The 19,978-nt window shown below is 37.8% G+C and overlaps 1 protein-coding gene across 1 annotated transcript; it reads right to left on the minus strand.

Moving 5' to 3' along the window:
* Positions 1-1,675: 1,675 nt before the first annotated feature.
* On the minus strand, positions 1,676-11,053 carry LOC127160152 (natural killer cell receptor 2B4-like). The gene is made up of 4 exons (XM_051102805.1): positions 11,032-11,053; positions 8,877-9,161; positions 8,670-8,752; positions 1,676-2,984 (listed from the first exon to the last, which is right to left on the minus strand). Exons 1-4 carry the CDS (start codon positions 11,051-11,053, stop codon positions 2,868-2,870), a joined length of 507 nt encoding a protein of 168 aa, XP_050958762.1. The 3' UTR covers positions 1,676-2,867.
* Between the last annotated feature and the right edge of the window lie 8,925 nt (positions 11,054-19,978).

Genomic DNA, 19,978 nt, shown 5'->3' on the forward strand with positions numbered 1-19,978 from the left:
GATTTACTTAATTCTCGCCTCTCTGATCTGGGTATTTCTGGTACTGCTCTCTCTTGGTTTTCTTCCTATCTCTCAGGTAGACAATTCTACATCTCTGTTAAGGATTTTCGATCGCCCACTGTCCCCCTGAAGCGAGGTGTTCCTCAGGGATCTGTTCTAGGCCCACTGTTATTCATAATTTACATAATCCCACTTGGTCTGATTTTACAACGTCATGGTCTAAATTATCACTTTTATGCAGACGACATTCAACTTTATTCTATCTGTACACCTACTCTATCTGCCCAAATTGACAAAATCTCTGCTTGTGTGAAGGACATTAAAGATTGGCTTAACTTAAATTTTCTGAAACTCAATATGGACAAAACTGAGATAATTTTCACTGGAACCCCAGCACTTACCAGCAACATCTCTACCAGTTTCACCTGTGAGATTGCTGGCTCTCACATCAAAACATCTACTTCTGTCAAAAATTTAGGTGTAATCCTCGACTCCACACTTTCCTTTCAGTCTCACATTAAATTTGTCACTAAATCTGCATTCTTCCATTTACGCCGTATTGCCCAACTGTGTCCCTTCATCAGCATCAAAGACGCTGAAACTGTCATCCATGCATTTGTCTCTTCACGCATTGATTTTTGTAATGCCCTTTTCATTGGTCTGCCTGCCAGCTCCATCTCCAGATTACAATATATTCAAAACTCTGCGGCTAGAATACTCACTCATACCAAACGTTCTGCTCATATAACCCCAATCTTGTATGACCTCCATTGGCTCCCAGTTGCATACCGTATAAAATTCAAAATTCTCCTCCTTGTTTTTAAATCCTTAAATGGCCTAGCTCCCTCCTATCTTTGCAATATGCTTGTCCCTTACATCCCTACTCGATCACTACGTTCCTCCGACTCTGGCCTTCTTGCTGTCCCTCGGTATCGCCTCTCTTCAATGGGGGGCAGATCATTTAGTGTTATTGCACCCAAACTTTGGAACTCTCTACCACGCTCACTCTGTTCTGTCACTAATATCTCAGAATTCAAATCTTTACTCAAAACTCACCTGTTTTCTGAATGTTACACCTCTGATTTTATAAACTGACTGCTCTGCTTGATCAACCTGTACTCTGCATGTTTGTCTCTTAGGTCTTGTTTTGTATTTCCAGTTTGTTATATTTGACTTCTTGTATATTTGTTTACCTAATAATGTTTTGTCCGTACTATCTCTTCTTTGTTACATTCATTGTAAAGTGTCCTTGAGCTCTGGAAAGGCGCTATATAAATAAAAATATTATTATTATTATTATTATTATTATTATTATTATTATTATTATTATAACCACAGACTCTGGAGATTGTAAACTACAGGTCGTTCAGACCATTCGTCATCGTCACAACATCAGCATCATCACCTTTAAGAGATTCAGCATCACGGTCATTGGTGAGTGTAATTTTGATATACTTTATCATTTCACTTTCGTGTGAATCAGTTGTCCTTTAAATGATGCTCATTCATATTTATTTCTTAGTGCTCTGATGCTGTTTTAGCACCAGATGGTGCCATTTATTAGTTAAAATCAATATCATACAAACGTTAACGAAATCAGAAGATATAAATATCAGAAAAAAATATAGTGGTAACCTTGATTATCAGTTGACCTCTTGTAATAATGACCTGTAATAATGTCTGTCTTTATCATTTCACATTCATGTCCATCTTCAGGTTTTATAGCAATATTATGTGCTGCTGCTGTTGCTGTTTTTGTCCTGCTGGTGATTGCAGCTGTAATGTATTACATTGTCCACTGGAGGCGAAAGGGTGAGGTATTGTGAGACATACTGTAAATATTGTATTGTTAGATATTTTGTGCAAACTGTATTTGTAAATGAATAGTGATATGAATACATTTTGTATTAGAAGGATGTCATGACTCTGCTTTAGGGTCAAGATGTAGCATAAATGTACACTGTAAATGGTTATAATCACTGTGTGATGAAGATGATTTGCCTGAACATGATTCAAATATACTGTAAGCCCTGTTTTTAGGTGGGATCAGAGTTAGAGTAAACTGAAACTGAAACTAAAACAGTGTTTTGTTTCTTGAAATAAAATAAATGCTACCCGAAGTAAAATAAAATATTAACAAAAGCATGTTTTTCATCAAGTTGTCAAAGCAACATTTTTCATTTTCATTGAGTTGAACTTGAATGTGCTAAAAACTGTAATGAAATGCATAATTTAAAAAAAGAAACCTATTAAAAGTGATTAAAATCCTAGAGAAATTACTAAAACTGAAATATTTAAACAAACAAACATAAACAACTATAATATAGTATAACAACAGTATAATAGTATGTCAGTGATACTAAAATAACGCTAGGTGGCACTCTTATTCACTTACTACTTTTTTTGGATTTGTTTCGTTTGGTACTTGTATACTACCTCAATATAAGTACATGGTGAAACCTATTTTTGTGTTGTAAATGTTTTAGGATCATTTGTGTTTTTGGAGTTAAACATACTGTCATACACATAACTCCTTAACCTGTTTTAGAATATTACAACAATTAACTGAACATTGATGTTTTAGTTTTACTAATTTATCCATTTTTTAGAAAGCTGCTTAGATATTGTAAATGATCAGTGTGTGATCAGAATAAATGAGACATTTGTAGTCTCTTCTGATCATCAAGCTTGCATTTATTTGATCAAAAGTACAGTAAAAACAGTAAGATTGTGAAATATTACAATAATTTAAAATTACTGTTTTCTGTGTGACTATATTGTAAAATTTAATTTATTCCTGTGATCAAGCTGAATTGTTAGCATCATTACTTCAGTCTTCAGTATCATGTGATCCTTCAGAAATCATTCTAATATGTTGAGCACTCCCGGAACTCAACCACAGACTCGGGTTTTGTACGAGTTTCCTCCTTTTTTATGGCGACAGGTATATAGTCCATGTGCTCATATTCTGTAACATTCTCATTCTGTAAAAAAAACATGAAAGATGTAAAATATTTTAAATAAAAAGTGACAAATTAAGAATTACATGCATTGTGTGCGTGTGTGTGTGTGCATGCCTAAATGCATGAGGACACAAATGTGCATAATAGGTATACATATTCAAAAACTGCCAGCCTGTTTTTGAAAAAAGTCATTTATACTGACCAAGGCTGCATTTATTTGATGACTAAACAGTAAAAATAGTACAATTGTAATGTATATTATATAATATAATAAATATATATATATATATATATATATATATATATATATATATATATATATTAAACATGAACACCCAGTTTAAAGGGATAATACAAGCCAAGTTACCTTTGTTTATTGAGCTCTTTATACAATACAGACATGGCTTTACCATGATAAACAGGGAATTATTGATTCAGTGATAGCCTAAAAACTTTAACTCTGTCATCATTTACTCACCCATACATCATTCCAAATGCATGTAACCAATGTTTTTCACAAACATAATAATTTTTACTTTCAGTTTTACAATTGAAACACTATGTCATAAATTAACAGGAGATAGTGAGCAGGGGCTTTCAAGCTCTAAAAAGGACAAATAATATAACTGCAATAAAAAAGGCACAATAAAAACCATCTATGCTGATCATACCACAGGCTATAGTTCATCTTTAGAAAGACTGATGCTAGTGGATGACATCTGCCTTCATCTGTCAGTTAAAACCAATGATCATTTAGCACACGGGCATTGGAGGAAGTTCATGAAACTTGGCATTCTTTCTCGGAATGCTCTGGTATATCCAAAATTTTGATAAGTTTAAACTTTGGATACACAAGATGTAGACAGGCGTGTTAGTCATAATCAGTGTTGGGGATAACGTATTACAAGTAATGTTACGTAATTAGATTACTTTTTTTCAAGTAACTAGTAAGATAATGCATTAAATATCTAATTTACTTTTTCAGTTAAGTATAGTTAATTTGTTTTCCCATTTATTGACAGATAGGTCACCAGTAAAGGAGATGTAAAGTAACATACAACATACAACCAAATTAGTTACTTTTTTAAATGGAGTAACACAATATTGTAACACATTAGTTTTAAAAGTAACTTTCCCCAACACTGGTCAATGGGCAATAATCAACAAATATACTGAATCATATCAGAATATTTATTAGACTAAAATGTGAAATAATATTGGGCCTATCTAATAAAAATGAGGCTTTTATAATTAAAGAAATATTTCTGGTGTGTGCGATGGATCATTATGCAGACAAAAACACAAGCGCACATCTAAATCTGACTCACTGCTGAAATCATGCAGAGACACACAACACAGGAATAAATGATTTTACTGATTTATGTGCATTTCTTTTGTAGAACACTGGCTCAGTGTAAATAATCTCGTCATCACAAGTCTCAACTGTTTCAACAGCAATAATAGATGCATTAAAACAACAAAACGCAGTCTTCACTAGATCTGTTTATTCAATACATGTTATTTTGCGCTGTTAAAGCCAAGTTAAAGTGCCCCATTATGCTTTTTTCAAATATTATCTTTCATGTATTGTGTAATATAGCTGTTTGTGCATGGAAAAGATCTACCAAGCTTTACCCAGATACAACATGTAAGTCTGAAATTTGTCTGTTAGGATGTCCGTTATATATATTATATCTATTTAACGTCTGTACAAAAACATCCGTAATGTTCTTATGTAACAGTGTAACAAATTTGCATAATCCCAGCCTGTGGTTTACATTGGCTGCTCGCAAACAGCGTCTACTTTGACCCGACCTCGAACCCTTCTGTTAGTTTCTGTTATAGACGTGTCGAGAAGACGCTGTTTCCTGTTACAATCTCACTGGCTGACGCTCACTTATTATCGCCCCTGTTCTGATTTCAGCAAATCAGTTCGAGCAACGCAGACAACGTGATTAATATTCATGAACCCAGCAGCTCATTAATACTTGGTGCATTTTATTTTGTTATTAGTAGTAGAATTTGTAGTAGTTTTGTTATCTTATCAATATTATTGTTTCCTCCTTTTATAAAAACACTAAATTACAAACAATATCTTAACACTAGAACCGCCAGAGGGCCATGCGGGTAAATTTTACCCACGCGCAAACAAGCGTTTTGATATGGCTAAAGAAGATTTTATTTCACTGTATTATGCCACTGACTTGAGAAAGAAGTGTCTAGTGTCATAAAAAAATGATTGTCTAGTCATCAACTTATATTTTTGCCCTGTTGTTTAATGTTTATAGATTTTTATGCAGGCTACAGTCCGTTTTCATAACAGTCAATTTAACATAAACAAAACTGCGCTGACAAAGGAAATTAAAAGGAAGTAACTACACAATTGTGTGGTGTAATATTAGAATTCATTGTCATTATTCAATAAATTAAGACAATTCATATTATTTAAATTACTAAAATAGCCCATGGACAACAACGTGTAATAATAAGTGGCTGTACATTGCATAGGATGACGCGATGTCAAATTCAAGTGCAGATCTTCACCTAATGAATGATTAATTTGTTTACTTATATCATTTATAATATTAATAAGAGAACAACACAAATAAACTTAAGGTAATCAAAAAAAAAAAAAAAAAAAAAATTGTATTCATTACATAGATCGGATTTTTTTTTTTTTTTTCAGGAAATGGCCAAACTACAATAAATAGCAACACAGTAGCGAACAATAAACAATATAAATTGCAAAACAAAAAATAAATAAATAATCCAAAGTTTTAACAATATGTGTAACGTTAGGCTAACACATCTAAATATGAGATCGCTGTCAGATGAACCGTCAGAGGCTGAGGCGACCCAGGACGCATAACAGACTCTGCAATAATCATGGTATTTAGTGCTTCACATACCTCTTCGGCATCAATAAACTGCCTTCTTTTACTCATATTGACTTTATTTATGAAACTGATAACCACTAATTCAGTGAGTAAAAGGCGCTGCCTAGCAATGTACAATCTAAAAACATAACCGGCATGATTATGACAGTGCGAAAATACACGCATTATATAGTGGGTAAATTTGACCCGCGCTGGCGCTTTTAGGTATAAATGCTCAGTTTTTCGATCTGGTGTTATCTAAACAATTTTTAACACCAGGGGATTTTAAATTACACAATTTTAGTAAAAGTCAATGACTGGGAGACTTGAGTGTTTTATTGAAAATCTGTTATGTACATTTGAATAACAGGTACGGGTAAAATTGACCCCGTGGCGGTTCTAGTGTTAAGCACCACCACCTGTCATGAATCCTGTCTGCTCACCACCAGAGGTCGCCTGTGCATCTCACTGACATTTCACACTACACAGACTGTTGCACCACACCCCGGACTACGTTCCCCATCATCCTTTGCACTGATTACTGGCACACACCTGTATCCAATCAGATGCCCTATAAAAGCCTCAGACTTCCCCTTGCATCTTGCCAAGTATTAGATTGCGGATTGTGCTTGTTGTGTTTAGTGCTCTCCTAGTACTAGCAGCCTTTACGAAGCAGTTCCCTAGTCCCCTAGTTCAGCTTTCTCACCTGGTCATCTCGTTTTGTCTGTCTTGCTGCCTGCTCTGTGGATTTTTTGTATGTTTCTCGGATCACCCTTTTTCCTAGCCCTTTGGATTACATTCACCGTTCATCGACCCTCGCCTGCTTCACGGACTACTCTTCTGTCTTGCTTCTCATATACCTGTTTGCCGATGTCTGACCTTGCCTGTTTTGACCGATGTCTTTGTCTAACATAAATAAAGCTTTGTATTTGGATACACCCGCTTCACGCCTCCCTCGCTCTGTTACACCACCAGTCCTAAATTCAGTCAACATGACAAATATGCATTCATACTCTAATTACTAAAGTTCTAATTACTAAAGTTTAATGCTAAATTATTACATCATATAATGTCATAGTATAATGCTTGACAGACTGATGCTAAGTGTCAGATATTTAAAAAATGTGCCATTAACTCAGTCAGTCAGTCAAACTGTATTGATGCATCAGTCATGTAATGCTTAACCCTTTGAGCGGTACGGCCCCACATATGGGATTCTATTTTCTGTGCCCCTGTGAGTACGGTCCCACATATGGGATTTAGAACGTTCGGTGACGTCACGCAACTGCCAAATTCAAACTGCGTTTTCGCGCGTTGGCTGGCGCTGAGTCAGAAAGAGACGCGTGCTACGCTTGTCATATAATCACAATTATGCAGTGTTTTCAACCACTTAACGTTTATTTTGGGTTTCATACATTTAAATACACATAAGTACTAGTAAAACAATACATTTAGAGTTTGTAAAATACACACGGATGTCTATGGAAGCAGCAATAACAATCCATTCAAGTATAATTTGCCGACGTGTTTGATTCATATCAGATACACAGTGTAAGTAACGATATAATTCACTCCATTCCTTTCCCAGTTCACCAGCCACTTACGTGAATGTATTTCGGGAGAAACCGGCAAATTTACGTGCTGTAAATCCCGCTGACAGGACTCTGAACGGCAGCGCGAACAAACATGGCGGCGCCCATCTCACGTTATAGATCACGATCCAGATCATTTATAAAGGTTTTAAAACGTCAAAATACACTCACTTACACGTATTCGTGAATCGGAATATCAGATAGTTGAAGACATGGTAAGCAAGTGTGTGAATATTTTGAATAAAAAAAGGAAAAACGAAATAAAAACGATACGTCTGTTATACAGCGCTATAGTGGCTGCGGTGTGTCACGTGTCAATCATAACGCGTCGCCATAGAAACAATAAAGCGAACGTTCTAAAATAACGGTCGCCTAAAAAAACTCATTCTGGGGGGGTCAGGTAGAATTTTTTAAACTCACCAGTGAAAGGGTTAAGTAAGCCTACAGAGCTGTAATTCAATTTTAGTAATGGTAGTTTTGACACATGCTGTCAGCATAGACCAATCACAACAGACTAGGTCATATCAGACCAATAAGAGAACAGCAGGACTGAAAAAGTGGTTTTTGACAGACTGAATAACTGATTGAGTAGTTTCAGACTCTTTGGAAAATGAGGTGATTTGCTATGTATAATGTGAGAAAGAGTTTTTTTCACCTGAGACTTTCAAACAAAATACGAATATTTTAAAAAAGCAAATTAAGGGCACTTTAATGCAAACATTTAGTTAAATATTTAAGTTTTAAAAATGCCACAACTTTAATTTGACATTATAACTTTTTTTTTTTTTTTTTTTTTTTTTTTTAGCAAATAATGTCTTCATGATTAAATGTGAGAAGACGTTACTTACAGATAATTTATTAATTAAACCCTGATGCTTAACACAAGTCATTTGCATTATTTGTATGGTGATGTACTTTAAGTGGAACACATGTAAGAAAATATTTTTTTGAAGTCTCTGAAAAGTTGTTGTATTATTAAATGCAAACTGGCATGAATGAGACGAGCATATATAGCTATATATCTAAATATAGCTCCCCAGTGCCTTTATATATATCTCTTCTGACATGAGCGTAGTCCACATGAACCACCAAACCCAATAACTACACATACGTTCAGTTTCTTTAAAAAAAAAAGGTACTAGATGAGTAAATGATAAATAGGGCTATCAATCAATCAATCAATCAATCAATATGTTTAGAGAATATTTTAAAAGTATTGTTTTATTGGTAACACTTGCCTTCTTGATCAATTCCTTGTAGATCCGGAAGAACACGACTGCAGCAACCATTAACAGAGATACAGCAACAGGAATAGAGATCACTATATAAGATGAAGATAATGAACAAAATGAGCTATTACTCTGATTGAATCTGTCTGTCTGATCTGCAACAATCAAACACCAGCACTGTATAACTGTGAGATATCAGCTTAGTACATGGCTTACCTGCACATGGCTGACAGTGCTCGGTTATGTTGAGATGTCTGGTCTGGTTGCTGATGGTATTGTTGATCACACAGCCGTAGGTGTTTTTATCCTGATATTCCACCTCCAGAGGTAGAGAGAGACTGATGCTGACACCAGACACACTGATGCTGGACAATAAACGGTTTCCTTTGTACCAGGAGAGACTCACATCTCTCACATTGACCACTAAACACACCAACGAACATCTCTCCTTTGATGACGATGCAGAGCAGTCTCTGATTATGTTAGGAACAGGCAGATGAGCTGGAAAACACACAAGAGAATGAGCAGAAATATGGATACTCATTGTTTCAGCTGTACAGCCACAAGACAAACAATATGTGTTAACGTGACATTACTTACAAAAATCACTTACTAATGTTTCCTGTGTAAGATTATAATCAGAGCTGGATAGATTGCTTATAAATTATAGTTCATTAGCTCATGATTCCAAATTACATGAAAAAAAAAAAATGTAGTTAGTACATTAATCTTTAGATTACACATTTTTGGTAATATAATCTACTACTAGATGGATAAACTACTTTTGGATAACTTTTTAGATTACTTAGATTATCTCATTCATCACAATTATATTAAAAGAATCATCTATAATATTGATATAAAAGAGTAAGAAATATTATTCCATTCATTGTTTTTAACAAAATGCATTAAACATGATATTACGTCAAGGTTTCCTAAACTGGGGTTTGTGAAGGAACTGCAAGGGGATTGTGAGTTTAAAGAAAAGCTAGTGATAAATTACATCATAAACATTGAAAATTAATATAAATAATTTTAAAATAACATCAATCAAAATAAAACACTTGTTAATAATAATAATAATAATAATTTGTTTACGTGCATGTCATGTGACCATTAAACAACACCAGAGAACGGTGAACATGCCAATATGTTCATGCCAATATGTTCAATTATTAAAATATTTATTTTAAAATCTCAGGGGGTACTGTAACAACCCCGACCTCTGTGGTTCCACCCAATCGTCACCAGAGGTCGCCATCTCCCGAGTTCTGATCTCACACTCCACACTCCATTTCCCACAACCCCGAACCTGCCTCTGACCCCACTGGCAACCATTTCCTGTTTATCCCCTATAAGAACTTCTGGGTTCCGCGTCTTCTCCGCGAAGTCTTGTTTTGCCCTGGCTAACATTTCTGAGCATTTATACTGTTTCTCTATTGGATTATCGTGCCTTGACCCTGGACTGCTTATTCGTTGTTTGACCCTTGCTGCCTGCCTATTGGACTCTGCTTTGTTTACGGACTATTGTTACTCTGCCTGCTGCCTGCCCTGACCTCTCGCCTGTTTATGACGCTGCTTCTGTCACATCTCTGATAATACTGTTCTGTTGTGTACTGACCCTGCCTGTCTGACCCTGCTTCCAATAAACACTGCACATGGATCCCGACTCTGTTGACCAATCATTACAGAAGACTTTGCCTTATATTGATCCAGCAGCGGTCTACAGATTGACAACAGAAGTCTCCGCTCAAGCCAACATACTCGCGGCTCATCAGCAGCAATTGGCGTGGCTCACAACTCTCACGGAAGAGATGGTAAAAACTTCAATGAATATTACTTCAATGTTCACTGTTCGTTACACAACAGCCTGCCTTATACCCCTCAGAAGAGAGCTGCATTGCTTTTGTTTGTTCTCTGTTAACCGGCAAAGCTTTAGATTGGGCTGCTGCAGTTTGGAATCTGAATTGTCCCACCTTCCCTTCATTCGGAAATTTTTTCTCCAACATTTTAAGGAAGTGTTTGATTATCCTGAAGGAGGTGACAGTGCAGGCGAACAGATTTTAACTTTACGACAGGAAAAGAGCTCTGCAGCAGAATTTTCTGTAACGTTCCACACACTCACTGCACAAACTGGCTGGCCTGATGATCCATTAAAACTGCACTTTCGAAAGGGGTTGAATCACGAATTACAAGCTGAGCTTGCCTGCCGCGATGAGGGGAAAACTTTGAACGAGCTGATTGATCTGGCCATCCGCATTGACAATCTTATTCGCTCCAGGAGACCCATTAGGAGTGCATCATTTCATCTACCTAACCCTCTGTCAGTTCCTGAACATGAAGCTATGCAAGTGGGCCACACGAGACTCACCTCGGAAGAAAGAAATCGCCATTATCAACATAACCTCTGTCTATATTGTGGTGAGCCCGGCCACATGAAAACCTCCTGCCCATCCAGACCCTTGCAACAAACTTCCCCTGCGGTGAGTCAATACACCAACCCTTCTAAATCTGTTACCATTCCTGTGAGCTTCGCTCTTTCTGATAAGCTGATTCACACAACTGCTCTAATTGATTCTGGTGCAGCAGGAAATTTTATGGACATAAATTTTGAAACTCATGGGTTGTCACTCATACCTTGTACTTCTCCTCTGGCAGTGGCAGCGCTAGACGGAAGACCTCTGGGCGCCGGTCGGGTCCAGCATACGACAGGGGACATTCTTCTGACCACCGGCGCTCTTCACACTGAAACCATTAGTTTCTTCATCATTCAAGCACCCACCAACCCTGCCGTTCTTGGACTGCCCTGGCTTTGGTTACACGAACCCCAGATTTCCTGGACAGAAGGATAAATTACCCAATGGTCAGACAGGTGCTTCCCTCAGTGTTTTCCTGCTCTCAAACCCAAGCAGATGGAGGTGGCCTCGGACAAACTGGATTCCCCTAACACTGATGTAATTCCCCCCAGTATCACAATCTAGCTGAGGCATTTAGAAGGTCCAAGGCCACTCAGCTACCTCCACATCGACTCAGTGACTGTGCCATAGAGCTGCTTCCTGGAACCACTCCACCCAAGGGCAGAATTTTTCCCCTCTCTCAACCTGAAACTTACTCCATGAAGGCTTATATAGAGGAGGAACTGGCTAAGGGGTTCATAGTCCCTTCCACCTCTCCTGCATCAGCTGGTTTCTTCTTCGTAAAAAAGAAAGACTATAGAGGTTTGAATGAGATCACAGTAAAATATCGTTGCCCCTTGTTCCTCCAGCCCTAGAACAGCTTCGCTCAGCTAAGTACTTCTGCAAGCTCGAACTCCGTAACGCTTATAATTTAATTCGCATCAGAGAGGGGGATGAATGGAAGACGGCCTTCTCCACCATCACTGGCCACTATGAGTACCGGGTTATGCCCTTTGGGCTAGTCAACAGTCCCTCTGTATTTCAGGCCTTCATAAATGACGTTGCTTGGCAGATGGGTCATCATCTACATGGATGATATTCTTGTCTACTCAGACTCACTTAACACTCATATCACTCATGTCAGGGCGGTGTTACAATGCCTGATCTCTCACCAACTATATGCCAAGGCGGAGAAATGTGAATTTCATCAGACCTCGACCACATGTTATGTTGTAAATGGAGTGGCTATGGATGACTGCAAGGTGCAGGCAGTCTTGAATTGGCCCCAACCAACAAACATCAAAGAGCTGCAGAGGTTTCTAGGATTTGCCAACTTCTACAGATGTTTCATCAGAAACTTCAGCTCCGTAGCGGCCCTTTAACATCTATAACCAAGAAAGGAGGTAATCGATTGTCGTGGTCACCAGCTGCAAGCAGTGCCTTCCACCTTCTCAAGGAACACTTCTCCACAGCACCCATTCTCCATCACCCCGATCCGGAGCTTGAGTTCATTGTAGAGATCGATGCTTCCAGTACAGGCATTGGGGCTATTCTGTCACAATGCCACGGAAATCCTCCAAAGCTCTTCCCGTGCGCCTTTTACTCCCACAAATTGAATCAGGCTGAACAGAATTACGATGTTGGCAACTGTGAATTGCTCACAATGAAATCGGCTCTGGAAGAATGGCGTCACTAGCTCGAGGGGGCCAAACTTCCTTTCACTGTACTAACTGACCACCGTAATCTTGAATACCTACGCTCAGCAAAAAGACTTAATCACAGACAGGCCAGATGGGCGTTGTTTTTCACTCGTTTCAAGTTTACTGTAACCTACCGTCCTGGGTCAAAAAATACCAAAGCGGATGCACTCTCTCGTCAGTTCGAGTCTGCCTACCAACCACTTCTGCCTGACCCCATTTTACCATCCACTCTCATTGTAGCACCCGTCCAATGGGACATTTTGACAGAAATAGCTGAGCTGCAAGGCACCAATCCACCACCCGCTGAATGTCCTCCTGACAAGACCTACGTCCCTCCTCGTGTGAGAGGCCGATTTATTCGACTGGTACATGACACCCCAAGTTCAGGTCACCCCGGTATCTCAGCCACTCTTCATCTCATCTCCAACAAGTTTTAGTGGTCATCACTCCGCCCAGACACCATAACCTTCATTAAGAACTGTGAAATCTGTAATGCCACCAAAACCTCCAAGCAACTTCCTGCTGGTCTGCTCCAACCTCTACCCATTCCTCGAAGACCCTGGTCTCACATAGCCTTAGACTTTATTACAGATTTGCCTCCTTCCAATGGATACACTACCATTCTGACAGTCATCGATCGCTTTTCCAAGTCGTGCCGTTTGATCCCCTTGCCTAAGTTACCCTCTGCTCTGGAAACCGCTGAGACCCTGTGTGAATATGTTTTCAGATTTTACGGGCTCCCAGATGACATAGTGTTGGACAGAGGACCTCAGTTCACATACCGTGTCTGGGCCGCCTTCTTCAGAAGCCTCAGTGTAAACATAAGCCTCTCGTCTGGTTATCACCCAGAATCCAACGGACAGACTGAACGCCTCAACCAGGAAATCATTCGCTTTCTAAGATCCTACTGTCACCATAACCAGTTGGATTGGAGTAAATTCCTTTTCTGGGCCGAATATGCTCAAAACTCTTTGCGCAAACCATCCACTGGACTCACACCCTTTCAGTGCGTCCTCGGTTTTCAGCCACCACTCTTCCCGTGGTCGGAAGAACCCACTGATTTACCTGCCATCAATGACTGGCTTCAGAGAAGCGAGACAACCTGGGATTCAGCACACACACATCTACAACATGCAATTAGAAGGCAAAAGAGGTTAGCCGACCTTCACCGCCATTTCAGCCCGGAATTCGTCCCTGGATCTTGGGTCTGGTTCTCTACCAGAGATCTTCATCTCACACTCCCCTGCCGCAAACTCAGTCCCAGGTATGTGGGTCCATTTAAGGTCATAAGACAAATTACTCCTGTATCTTATCGTTTGGCTCTTCCCTCTCAATACCGTATCTCACCCACTTTTCATGTATCACTGCTTAAGGCTGCTGGTGCTCCGAGAGGGGCAGATGACCTAGACGAGGATCGGGTCCAGAGTCCCCCTCCGCTGATAATTGACGGCAAAACAAGGGCAAAACAAGACTTCTCCACGAAGTCTTGTTTTGCCCTGGCTAACATTTCTGAGCGTTTATACTGTTTCTCTATTGGATTATCATGCCTTGACCCTGGACTGCTTATTCGTTGTTTGACCCTTGCTGCCTGCCTATTGGACTCTCTGCTTTGTTTACAGATTATTGTTACTCTGCCTGCTGCCTGCCCTGACCTCTCGCCTGTTTACGATGCACTTCTGTCACATCTCTGATAACACTGTTCTGTTGTGTACTGACCCTGCCTGTATGACCCTGCTTCCAATAAATGCTGCAAATGGATCCCGACTCTGTTGACCAATCATTACAGGTACTTTAAGTAAATACATTAGTTGAGGCAGGTTCAAATTACAGAAAAAAAGGGGGAATGCTTACATTCCATGTAAATAAGAAATAACATGAATTTGAACATTTGAATATGTTTGAAAGACAAAAGCCTTCCAAAGACACAGTATTACATTGATAATAATAACCCACTAAGTAATAATTAAAATAAAGATCAATGCATCAAATGTAATGTTGATGTCATGCTGTTGTGTATGGGGAATGACGAGGAGGAGTGAGGAGGTCCAATGCAGTTTATTAATATAATCCACAGGGAAATAGGAACAGACAGGAAACAGTAGGGAACCACCAAACACAACGTAAAAAGACATGAAGAACCAACGATCTAAACAGGAACACAACCAAACTTATATACATGGAAACAACCAATCAGGTGGAGACAGGTGAACAATCAAACAGTGACGTGATAAATGAGAAACGGAACAGAAAGACCAAATAAGGGCAACACAGGGAAAACACACACAAAACAGTCCAAAGGGTCTGACAGTTGAAGCAGTTCTTAAACCTGAAATTATTTTTGTAAATCCAATGGTCAAATGTTGTGTAGCCACCTGAATAATGACTGGTCTTTGTGTGAATGCCGACAAAACTGGAAAACTTTTATAAATGTATATAAGCAGTAGGCTATTTTAAAAAGGAACATTTAAAAGATTAAAAAAAAGATGAATTAGGGAGAATCAGTAAATTATGAATAATTGCTGTTGTGTGAATAATAAGAAGAGTTCCGATGCAAAACCAGCTAAAAGCCACCTCGGTCAAAAATGAGATAATGATACTGAGTGAATACTCTCGACACATAGTATACTTCCATCAAATACTTTTACTTCAAACTCGCTAAAAACCCAGCTTCAGTCCAATCAGAAGTACCAGTACTTAGGTAGAAACCTGATTAAAAATGCTTATTGTGAAGAAAAACTTTACATGAACTTAGAGGCTTTTGCATCTGAACTCTTCATATGTAATCATGTAATTGATAAAAAGTATCTGTATTCAGTTTGCGAGTATTTTACAATGTAATTTAATCTATTTACAAGTATTTAATTTTTAGAATCTGATTACATAATCTGGATTACATGTAATCTGTTACTACCCAGCTGTGGGTACTTTCATATATATATATATATATATATATATATGGGTCATTCCAGCTGGAATCATCAAATGGTCCCCACCTGACCCCCTCAGATTTGTCTAAAAAAAATCTATGTGATGGGTAATATGCCCAATAGATCATATACAAAATTTCAGATCTCTACTGTGCGTACTTTTTTCACAAAAAGTCTGTAAAAAAGTTTGTTTTTTACCCCGTTTTGGCATCACTGTCTGAGTGACCATGTTCAGACTGAAATATCTCCTGAACTATTTGTGCCAGGTCCTTGAAATTTTCTGGGCTAAGAGTCCTAGTCCAGAACTGCATGAATTACAACTCACAGGCAAAACCCCATCCCAATTTTTTTTTATATTTTATCAATAACAATATGCTCTTTCAAAAAAACAAGTTTTATGTTCACACCTAGTGTCATTCATGGGAAATATTGCTCTGAACATTGGTGTAAATAGTTTTTTTTCCATTTTTGGACCTTAATATCTCAACATTCATCAGACTCTATTGTCTGATATCAAAGGATGTGAAAGACATGGTACATATCAGACCATTTACAAAGTTTGATGCTTATACATTGAAGATTGAGGTTTCTATGGACATCTGAAAACCCTTAAAGTAATAGTTTCAAAGAAAAGTAGAGGGCCAGCATTCAGGTGTAAATTCAGTAACAATGCTGTGAGTTGTAATTCATGCAGTTCTGGACTAGGACTCTTAGCCCAGAAAATTTCATGGACCTGGCACAAATAGTTCTGGAGATATTTCAGTCTAAACATGGTCACTCAGGCTGTGATGCCAAAACAGGGTAAAAAACTAACTTTTTTACAGATTTTTTGTGAAAAAAGTACGCACAGTAGAGATCTGAAATTTTGTATATGATCTATTGGGCATACTACCCATCACATAGATTTTTTTTCAGACAAATCTGAGGGGGTCAGGTGGGGAACTTTTCCAAAATTTGATGATTCCAGCTGGAATGACCCATATATATATAATTTAGACAACTTTAGTTCTAATAATACACAATAACGTGTTTTTATGAAACTATAAGCCTCACATTTCTACTTTAAATTCCCCCTAAAATTTACCCCATTGACTCCCATTGTATGCGCCTCACTGTAAACTTATTCCTTTAATAAAATAATAATATTTGAACATTTGAATAAATTATTTCTACTCACTATAGACAGAAACACTGAATGCTTTTGATGTCAGTATAGCTCCATTTATCAGTACTCCATAAAGTCCAGCATGTTCAGTTGTGATGTTTGTGATGGTCAGAGATCCAGTCTGTTTGTCCAGCTTTAGCTTGTCTCTGAATTTCCCATTAAGAACATCATGATATGTGGTTTCAGCAGCTTTACTGATTTCAGCTATGATGGACTTTTCAGACCCCAAATTCCACAGTATGTCTTCGTTTTTAGGTATTTCAGTAAGATCAGTGTGTAGAGTAACAGAATCGCCCTCAATCACTGACACTGACTGACCAAACACACCTGAAAACATTAAAAGAGGTTTTGTAACAGTAAAAAAATTTTGTCACAATCCTGATAATTTACAAAACCTCCAACCAGTTTGTAATGGTTTTAATGTGAATTGAACAGCAGCAGAGACAGAAATTGAAGATTTTTAGAACATCACAAGATTTGAACACAGCAGATGAAAATATTCTAATTTAACAACATCCTAACAGTAGCAGCAGGTTTATTATTGTGTAATGGGGAGAAAAGTTAAGCCATAAAATAAATGTATAACTTACCAATCAGACTCCACCAGGACAAACAGAACAAAGTAAAGACATGAAACATTTTTATTCAACAGTTCAGAGTCTTATCTAATAAGTCTGTTAAGAACACAGCAGAACAGTGTGTGAATCCTCCCACGACAGAGTTTGTCCCTCCTAGTTCTCACACACGTACACAGGCACACACTAAATGCATGTTATAGATACATATAAATGTTCTTATTAATTATTTAACTGTTATTATTATTACTGGAAAATGCTCTTTATTTAATAATTTAATGTAATTTATTAATAATTTAAATGATTTGTCTAGTTACCTTGACTATGTTAAATAGCTAAAAGTGAAGAATATTGTGTGTACTGTGGACAAAGTACATTTCATGGTCAAATAGAGCCTAACTCTAATGATTTTGCATGTATTTTTTTAAGTACACTGAAAATGGGTAACCTAAAATGGTAATCTGTGTAATAACTAGTCTTACGTAAGTTTAAAATTCATGCATTAATTTATACAAACAATGTAATTTTAAATCAGGGTTAAATCAGGTGAAATAGCTCTTTAAAGTAACAATAGCAGGTCACCACTTTTTACAGTGTACAATGTCTCTCATCTCACATGACCAGGTTTACTGAAATATACACAACGGCACTTGTAGCTCATCCTCTGAGTCAAACAGAATCCCGCTGCGGTTGGTGTTCTTAGGAAACGTGGTTTGATCTTTTGGGTCACACAGCATCTTGTGCATGACCTTGGGCTTTGAGAGCGTATGTGTTTAGTTTGTAGGAGAGGGGCTTCTTCCTGTCCTGCTTAAGTCTACGGTAACAACAGACCAAGATGAGAAACTGCATTTGACAAAGAATGTGAAAGTCATTTTTTGAAAATGGTTCAACAAGTTCAGTGGGTTTTATCTAGAACATTTGTGTACACACACACACACACACACACACACACACACACACACACAGTCTGGTTTATTATCTTTGTGGGGACTCTCCATAGGCGCAATGGTTTGTATACTGTCCACACTGTATTTTATATCCCCTTACCCTAACCCTACCCCTAAACATAACCCTTACAGAAAAATTTCTGCATTTTTACTTTCTCAAAAAATCTCATTCTGTATGATTTATAAGCTTTTGTACCCATGGGGACCACAAGCCGGTCCCCACAATGTCAAAAAGTTCAGGTTTTACTATCCTCGTGGGGAGATTTGGTCCCCACAATGTAGCAAAAACAAGTACACACATACACACACACACACAAACACTGAGTATCACGCTGAAATTTGAAAACAAAAACATGAAATCATGTTATGTGAGTCATAATATAGTGAAAAATGATGATATTTTTTCTGGCTTTAGAAAAGATAATATTCAGGAGGGTCTAAGAGTCTATCAAAGTATGCTGTGATCACTACTTGGTTGCATAAACACACCTGCATATGCTTTGAGGAGGAGGGAGTGAAGGATGTGGGTTGTGTAGTGTTGCACATGCATGTCCATGACACTTTTGCCTCTATAACCAAGGCTAAATGTTTATCTTCTTAATCAATTTGCTGCTATTTAACTTGGTTAAACTCACTCACTCATTTATGTATTTATGTATTTATTTTGAACATGTGGAGAAAAGATGATGCTTTCAATTTCATATTCCAGAAAGGGCTATTTCTTAAAAACACAAACACAGACATGATGACACTGTTTACAGTTAAATCAATAACATAATGGCGATGACCCAAGTACGGTGCACACATCAGTCAAAAATATCAGTAAAACCAATTATCAGATAATAATCAAATAATTGATAATAACCATTTGTCTTTATTACTGCACATTCAGGTCTGTCTTCAGCTCCTGTAGCAGGAATATGTGCTTATATGTGTTATTGTCATTCTGCTTTATGTAGACAACTGATATTATAAGATGTTAATATGACATTTTTACATATTCTGTGTTTAACTGAGTTTGTTAACATTTAAACGGCAATAGGAGGCAGCGCAATGATCTGGTAAGAAGTATTTTGTAGCCCTCTGATGGATAAAAGCAGTATAGCGCACTCTATTGGGTATAAAAGTAGGCTAGTGCTATTCTTAGCCATGGTGTGGCTGCATGAATTAAGAAATATGCAAGCTAATTGCATCTTATACATAGAAACGGTAAACTTTTACTAGCACTGTAGCACATGGGATGCTCGTCCTTCTCGTCCTTCTGAAGCTCTGTCTCCCTGAAAACCCGCAATAAGGGTTTAAGCCAAAGTCAGGTCCTCAGATGCACAATAAATGTTATAGCAAATATAACTTCAACAGACAATATTACTGACCAAATAATCACGTTATGCAGTGGTCTCGGTCTCTCCTTGTGTGTGTCTGTGAAAGCTTAATAGTGTTTGAATTCATCCAGATAATTAATGTCTATAACCAAAAATAATGAAATGCCAAATCATACTAGATTTCGCCTTTCATTTTTTTAGATGAAACCAGTTATGTACTAACACCATCAAACACCACTGACGACAGGTCTTTACGTCATCGCGCTGCAGTGCGTATAAGGAACCT

Source organism: Labeo rohita, unplaced genomic scaffold, assembly GCF_022985175.1.
Source record: "Labeo rohita strain BAU-BD-2019 unplaced genomic scaffold, IGBB_LRoh.1.0 scaffold_298, whole genome shotgun sequence".
In the NCBI taxonomy this organism is placed as follows: domain Eukaryota; kingdom Metazoa; phylum Chordata; class Actinopteri; order Cypriniformes; family Cyprinidae; genus Labeo; species Labeo rohita.